General features: G+C 32.5%; 1 protein-coding gene across 1 annotated transcript in view; it reads right to left on the bottom strand.

Annotated features, from left to right (window-relative positions):
* Positions 1–8,912, bottom strand: part of PPP1R9A (protein phosphatase 1, regulatory subunit 9A) — a 117,696-nt gene that overhangs the window by 81,741 nt on the left and 27,043 nt on the right. The window contains exon 4 of the mRNA XM_008589724.1: positions 3,729–3,794. Coding sequence (XP_008587946.1) covers positions 3,729–3,794 — 66 coding nt within the window. The remainder of the gene's footprint in view (positions 1–3,728; positions 3,795–8,912) is intronic.

Consider the following 8,912-nt stretch of genomic DNA (forward strand, 5'->3'; position numbering starts at 1 on the left):
TTTCTTTCTTTAATTTCTTCTTCTTGCCCTCCAGTACAAATACAAGAAGTGACTGATTTTCAAATGTTAAATCATACTTGCATTCCTGGCTAAACCCAACCTGGCTATGATGTATTATCTTTTTTGTATGTTGTTGGATATGGTATGCTAATATTTTCCTTAGATTTTTTTTTTTGGCATTATTTTTATGAATGAATGGACCTATAAATTTTATTTCTCATCATTATTAGGTTTTGGTATGAAGTTCATTACCTCATTCATCTTACATTCTCAAGGTATTACTGCATTCTTGGTATCAAAGTTACACTACTTTCATTTTTATGTCTCCTGGAATAAGTTATATGCAACTGGAGATATTTGTTCCAATTTGGTATATTTGATAATAAAATGACTTTAATCATATCTTTCTTTCCTTTCTTCTTTCACTTTCTTTCGTTTTCTTCCCTTCCTTCTTTTCTCTGCTGTTTGTTATTCATGGTGCTTTATTTCTCTGTGAGTTTTGTACTTTGAAATTGTACACTCTTATTTCTTGAAAGTTTAAGGCTTTGACTAATGGTGAAATGCTCCAAGGAAGGATATGATTTTTCACCTCTCCTGAAAAGTAGCATAAATTCAGGCTGCTTACGATCACGATATCTCTGAGAAAATTTTTTCTTCCCTTCCACTCAGCACCAAAGTTTAACTGGTAATTTTAACCAACTGGTAATTTTCCATGCAGTCCTTAGGGTGGTAGATTTATTTTCATTTTATAGAGAAGTATATAGCCCATGAAATTCCAACTTTATGATGGAGTTCTCCAATTAGTCATTCACCTTGAAGTGGGCCCAGGGTTTTATCTACCATAACTCAAAGTGATACCAATTACAGTATCACCAAAACACTGAAGTATTTAGAATAAATATGACATTATGATGAGCAAAAGAAGCCAGAGATAAAAAAGCACTTTATGATTTGAGTTGAATAACATTCTAGATTTGACAAATAAATGTATAGTGTCAGGAAGCAGACAATGGTTGTTTTAGGCTAAGAGTGACTGCAAAGTTCCACGCGGTAACTATCCAGGGTAATGGAAATGTCCTATATTTTGATTGTGGTGGTGGTTACTCATCGAACTATTAAATACATTTAAAATTGGTGCATTTTACTATATGTAAATTATTCCTCATTAAAACTGATTTTTAAATGGGGATATATAAAGATAAAAACTATCAAATTATACATCTAAAATCTATGCATTTCACTCTGTCAATTTTATCTCAATAAAGTAAGTTTTTAAAATCCCTTAAGGAACTGGAAGTCTGAAACTCAATTAGAGTTTTTACCATCCTTACTAGCATTAATATCAGTTTAAAATAAATAACTATCCTGGAAAATCCCCATGATAAGGCAGCTTTAGCATATTAGTTCTTAGTCAGGTCACCTGTCAGTTTTTATTGCTAATGAAAATATATTTTTAAAATCAAAAATGTATTTCTATTACTGAAGACTATTTCTACATAATACCTTGGGCCATTTTGATTATTCTGCTTCCATTGTCAGTTTATTCGGTTATGACTAAAAAGAAATCATGACAACATGAGTCACCAGGTTGCTATTTCAAAAGTTCCAAAGGTTTTCAAGGAATGAAATATGCATATTCATTGTCTTCTGGTATTACATGCAGAGGATTTTGGTGCAGTGTGATAGAGACAAGACTTCTTATAAACTCATCATCTCTCAAGACAATGAGGCATCAAGCAAAAGCCCAAAGAAAGGTGCTAAATCACACAGCACCAAAAGGCAAGTATAGATTATTCCTTCAGTCCTTTCCCTATCACCAATCTCTAATCTTACTAGGTTTGACATTTTTCTTACTCCTGTATACTAAACCATTCTTCCCTATCTCAGATCATGTTTCTGATTAAATTTCATTCACATTTAAGTCTACTCTCCAATTTTCATCTTAACCTTTCCTTGTATGATTCAATTCAGTTCAATTTCTTGGCTTCCTCTAATCTGTCCAGTACTATGCTCATCTCTGTATGTATTAAAAATCAATCAGCCATTGAAACCTGTCATTGAAGAGATTGCAACTACTTGGGGGGATTTATGGGTAAATAATGATGGAGAGAGATTGCTATTGCTGTTGATTCATTTTTTAAAAGGGCCTCTAGGCTGGATGAAAGGGCCCAAAAAGGCTTTGTGGAGGAGGTGAAACCTAAACAGAACTCTGAAAGGTGAACAGGATTAAGTGCACATACAAAGGCAACAAAGAATCAGTGTAGTGAATGACATTCAAGGTAGAGAAAACAGGAAAAGCAAAGGCATGGGGAAATCAGGGTATCCCTATGGCCCACAGGAACGTAAGTCTGTTTCCCATTCTAGCCAGGTCCATCGCTAACTGTGCCTTTTAGCATTTTAGAACTTCTTGATAAAGAATTGTATTCAACTTAAAAATAAAAATGTTTTCAAACAAATATTGTCATTTGTGTTTGTTTCTATGACATCTCTTTAACACTGTAAACTCTGTGGTGAATCACTGTAATATAGAATTGTTCTAGCATGGTTTCTGGGTAGTACAAAGTCCATACTTTAGAGAAATTTAATGACATAAAATAATCTGATAAAGTTTATTTGGTATTTTGTATCTAGCTCATGAGCAAATAATATCACAATGTCGCAGTTGGAAAGAAAATAATAAGAAAACATATTCAAATCACTTGCATTATAATTAAAAAAATAAAGAAAATGAACTACAAAAAGATAACGCTGTTTAGGTGAAGATTCCTCCTAACCTCTGTCTCCCCTTGACACTACCTATCTTCTTGTCTATTCTTAGTGTTATATATAATAATGTCTCTACATACAAAGAATATTTCCAGAGGGGACCTTTCAAGTAGAGGAGGATATCCACCTTGTGGGGACAGTGAATGTGTGTATATGTGTGTGGAGTGTGTGTGTACATTGCTTAAGCTACATCACATTCTTCAGCTGAATGTTTTCCAAGCACTTTATGATTCTGAGTTTCAGTGACATGACCGTTATCATAGATTTGGGGATCACAAACAAAAGAATGTAATCAAATTTAATAATTTAAAAGATCTAAATTGGAGTCTGTGAACAGCTGTTAGAAAGGTTCTGTTTCTCTTATTCTTCAGGTTTCTCTAATCACATAAGCCAGTCTACCTTTAAAACACATCCTTTTAAGCTATCTCTATTAATGGCAACCAAAGATATATAAGGATTATTTAATTATTTAAAGTGTAATACCTTTTTAGACATTTTGGTATGTCTACTATATAAATCATGCAAATACTGCTGTAGTTAAATATATATGCATTTAGTGTTTTGAAAAATTGGGACCTTTCTATGAAAAGGTTCTTTAAAAAAAAAGAAAAACATACTGGACTTAAAGACACTATAAATCACTATATACATTGTATTGTGTAAACATCATACAGCCCTGTTGTTGGATATCTCTTTTTTCTCCTTTAATTTGTTACAGGTTTAAAACATCCATGGCTAGATATTAGGAAATAAGTCCAAACAGCAGAACCTGTGCCTAAAATGTGTGCTAAGTGTAATTTTTTCAAATGTTTACTTTCAAACTATTGTCAACGCACAAAACACATGGCTCTAGAGAAGCTCTTCAGAGCACAGAGATAGTTAATAAGACACACAGAATATTTAATTTCACACATGAAGTAGGAAAGTACAGATAAGCATTATTTTCCACCAAAAAAACAAACCTTAAGGAAATAGTTGTTATTGTTATTGCAGTTGCCAGACACTCCTTGCAATTCAGCCACAGTGCTCTAAAATGGTTGACAAAAAAAATTAAAGAAGGTTTTTTTTTTTTTTTTTTTTTCCCTAAAAAAAAGCAGCCTAATGATAAAGAATCAAAAAAACAGTGAAGTTCCAGTGCTTGCTGTTAACATACACTGTCAAATACTAAGAGCATATTGTGGCACCTTGGGAAAAATGCCCCACTCTTAGTTTCTTAACATTATAGACACAGTTTAAAGTCTATATACATTATTAAATTCACGTTATTTAAAGGCCATCCATAATAATTTCAGTATCTTGTTCACACAAGTGGTTTCCAACCAGGAAGATAAAGAATCAAAAAAACAGTGAAGTTCCAGTGCTTGCTGTTAACATACACTGTCAAATACTAAGAGCATATTGTGGCACCTTGGGAAAAATGCCCCACTCTTAGTTTCTTAACATTATAGACACAGTTTAAAGTCTATATACATTATTAAATTCACGTTATTTAAAGGCCATCCATAATAATTTCAGTATCTTGTTCACACAAGTGGTTTCCAACCAGGAACAGCAAACAGCATGAGTCAAATTTAATATTATCCCTTTAATACTTTTCACATAAAAATTATATTCTTACAAACCTTTTAATACTTACGCAAACCATAGCCTCCATCATATTTTTGCCTCTAATTATTACATGTTAACACAAGCAATAAAAATGCATATCCATTGTAGTAGCTGCTCTAAAGTATACTCAATACTTTAAAAGATTCTAAAAAATAATGTTCCTATAATGTTGTTATAATAACATTAATTTCCAGTAATGAAAACAAATTATAAAAGAATGACCAAATTATATTTTAAGAGAAAGGGCTTTAGATTCTGGAGTGATGATTAAACTTGTTATGAACTACTGCCTAAAGAGAACTTAAAATGCCATATATAACCTATGACTTTGCAATGTAATAAACACTGTGTTTTAAAGTGGTATTTAAGGAAGCCAAATAATCACATAATTTAAAAACTGCATATAGAATAATTCATTTAAACGTCAATGACCATATCAATTTTCTAATGCAAAAAAGAGTACACTACCAGTTCATATTGCATTTCCAGTCTGAGCTCACAGCACTTCAAATTGCATAATGCTCTCTAATAGAATACCTACAAGGGTACTTCAAAAAGTTCATGAAAAGATTTATATTACCTTTAAATTCTATTTTTCCATGAATTTTTTGAAGTACCCTCATATAATGTACATACAGGCTACACAAAACATATACCAGAATTATATCATCTCACCACTAAAACGCTAAACATTGACAGCTGTGAAGTATGACAGATTGGATGTTATTAAAAATTAAATTCTAGTTGAAAAATTTACCATACCCCCAAAATTTTGTGGGATATTTCTGAGTGTCTGAGGGATTTATTGAAATCCTCCATGGTTACCTTTCAGATTGTTTTAAAAAAAGAAGAAGGAGAAGAGAAAACAAAAACAAATGAACCATAATTTTAAAAATCTAGAGATACAATCACTAATCACAGATATATTTAGATGTATATTTAAAATTTTGCAATTGTTCAGATTTCCATCTCCCCCTTCTTTGTAGGATCCTCCCTTTTATTCTTCAGCCTTTAGGCAGAGCCATTTTAACTTTTTTTTTAAAAAAAATCAGAATGTTTAACAGATAACGAACAGAAACAAGAAAGCAAATTAAATTGGAATTGGCTGTTTGCTTATTTTAAATTCTTCTAGTTTAAATATGTGGGGGAAAAAATAGAAGAAGCAGGAATTTAAATAGAGTTTGAGGATTATCTATGTATTTCTAATTCTGTTAGCATCCAACTTCCTAAAGCATTAAAACAAATATATATAAGCATAAGCAATACATGGTAAGGTGTTATTCCTAAATATAGTTGTGATAGAGGACCACTATACTTTTACAATTTCAGGATATATATCTCATATTGTGATGTTTTCCATGAAGCCAGTTCAAACAAGCAATTTCACCCTGTCTTGGTGACAAGTTCCAAGTTAGAGTCAACCTTGGATGATTTGATAAAAAGCAGAAGCTATCTATCCTTTGACAGACAATGCTGATCTATGAGCTGGCTCTGGAAATTAGTTGGATGAACTTGGTTTCTCTGTATCTAATTAGAGGTTTTCCTGGTTGGCCCAGCAAATGTCTTAAAAATGACTCTAACTTTCAAATCGCAAGATGATTCTATAAATTTTAAGAAAAGTGAGAAGACAAATGATTAACTACACACAGTCAGGGCCTATTCACTCCAACCAAGATATGTAAATCAATAAATTGTTCAATTATATATGAAATTAACTTAATTATTTAAGGACCATTTATCCACTGGATATCCAACTTTGGTTCTTTTCATTTCCTTTATGCTTCTTGGACATTTTACTTCTCATTAACAGAGAGAGAGAGAAAAGAGAAAATAGGGAGATAATACTCTAATTAATTAGATAACATTAGGTAGCATTATTAAAAAGAAAGGAATTTGAATCAAGTGATAATTCGGAGTCTTAACACTGGAGTGAATTTTCATTACTTGTACAGCTTTAATCTCTCCTAAGCACAGAAAATTAAGGTGGTTTTACACGGGCACGTTTTGGTGAGGCAGAGTGTAACATACAAGAAGGGGAGAAGGGCTGGCCAGTTAGCTCAGTTGGTTAGAGCATGGTACTGATACACCAAGGTCAAATGTTTGGATCCTGGTACCAGTCAGTTGCAAAAAAACAAAAACTCTAATTCTTTTGGAGAATATTTGTGCACTCAAGTATTATTTCCTTTAATCTTTATGAATATGATACTTACGAATCGCTACCTAGAGTAAAATAATTCTTCAAGTATTCGATTTCTGTATTATTAGAAACACAGAACAAAGAATCACAGAACCTAAGCATCATAAGAAACTCTATTACCCAAAACAGAAACCCTCTTAACATCTTTGGTTGCCCAGTAATTCTGTGTGTGCCTAAATACAGACAGACCCAGCAGGAGTGTTCTGTACACTCCATTCAAAGACGTGTTGCAAAGAGTCCAGGTTTGGTGCCAGGAGACCTTATTCTAATCCTAATTCTGCCAACTGCTAGCTGTACCACTAGAAAAAAACCTCAGTTGCTGCATTTCAAAAAAAAAAAAAAAAAAATCTCTTCTAGTTGCTTTAAAGATTAAATTATATTATATAGGAAAGACATCCTGCAAAGTGCCTGGCACTAAATATTTACTTATTCCACATACCCCTAAAAATATCTGCTCAAGTGACAATGAATTCTGCTTTTCTTACAAAAACAGGCAAACGAAAAAACCCAGAAGCAATCTTCCACTTGGTATGTAATATGTTCCTAAGTATAAACGCTTAGTAACAAATATTCTTTTTCCATTTACTCAAACTACCATGTGAGAGAAAAATCATATATATAGCATCAGTTACTTGAACTGAAAACTTTTGGGGATGAATGTGATCAATTCCTTAAAATAACTGGAGGAAGTATGTGGTATGTTATCTAAAAATTTTAATTGGAGGGCTGGCTGGTTAGCTCAGTTGATTAAAGTACAGTGTTGATAACACCAAGGTCGTGTTTGGATCCCTGCACTAGACAGCCACCAAAAATAATAAGTAAAATAAAAAATAAAAATAAAATTAAAAATTTCAACTGGGGAGCCTAGAAGACCTGACTATCTTATTTTTCCCCCTTTCCCTTTAGACCAGAAGTCTTATTTCACACTCATGGAATGTTAGAAGCTAGAAGGAATTCAGAAGTTTAGTCCAATCTTTGTGCTTTAAAGCCAAGGACACTGAGGCACACAATGGAAAGCTTGGCCACCTCCCTTTCTACCACTTGAAGTCACCGTACTACCCTGAATCTCGAATCTAAAATCTAGTGGAGTGAAGAGGTAAAAACCAAATCTGTAGAGAATGATTCTATAATCCTAAAATAGGCCTGGAGCCAAAGCAAATCAGTGTTTCTGATAAAACACAAAATAATAATGCAGAGAATTAAAAATTAAATAAGATGCAAGTTCAAATATATGAAGAAACTGCTTTTTTGGTTTCCAAATCTAAGATAACATATTTTCATACATAATATCTCAGTATAATGAGAAAATACTTGCCATTTCAAATGGACTCTGCAAGTGAAAACTAAATCAAGTAAAAGAATTCTAAGACACTAATTCAATCACATAAAGGCTTTCTAATGTATCCTTTGATCTAAAGTCAACTGACATATATAATTTCTACTATAATAAATGGAGAATATACCCTTATTATACTACAAAGACACAAAAATTTAATATACACTTGATTAAAACATCCCACACAGAAAATACATAAAAATATTTGGATGTTCATTTATTAATCTTCTCAATGTCCTGGATAGAAACCAAAAAAAGATCTGGAAAAATAATATATTCAGATGAATAGGGATTGAACATATGAAGTTTCACTGTGCTTATATCAGCTGGTATAAAGAATAATATTTGTTTTATCTGAATATTTACTAGTTTATGGAGAATGAAATACTATGACTAAATTGTTGATGGATTTTTTGACATGCCAATATGAAACATATGCCTGTTTAAATGTGTTTATAATAAAGCATGTTGTCCCATTAGATCAACGTACATTTGGCATTGACATTAGAAATAGACCAACATCTGTATTGTATTACAACACACAAGGGTTCCGGAGAGCTGTTTTCACTTGGGGGTTAGCTTCTATTCATTCACTTGATCTTCTACAGAGAGCGGAATGTAAAATTATTCCAATATGCATCTACTCTATGGAACATGTGCTCATGGAAAAGCTTTGTTCTGCATTATGTTAGCACAAATCATAGTGAGCAGATCCAAAAAACTTTCTCTTCCTGGGGGAAAAAAAACCTCTGGAAATACTCAGCCATCTTTAGTACTTTCTGTGTATGTTTGTGTGTGTGTGTGGGGGGGGGGGGGTTTTTCCTTTAAAATTTTTACTGTTTTGGGGGGAAAAAACATTACATATTTATCATGGAACATTTGGAAAAGATTAAAAAAATACAAAGCAAAGAGAGAAAAATCACCTAATTCCAGCAATAAGATAGCCATTATTCACATTATAGTCTTTTTACCCTTTTTTGTTTCCATAAATTTCTTCATAACCAT

This window comes from Galeopterus variegatus, unplaced genomic scaffold, assembly GCF_000696425.1.
Source record: "Galeopterus variegatus unplaced genomic scaffold, G_variegatus-3.0.2 Scaffold5613, whole genome shotgun sequence".
Taxonomy (NCBI): Eukaryota; Metazoa; Chordata; class Mammalia; order Dermoptera; family Cynocephalidae; genus Galeopterus; species Galeopterus variegatus.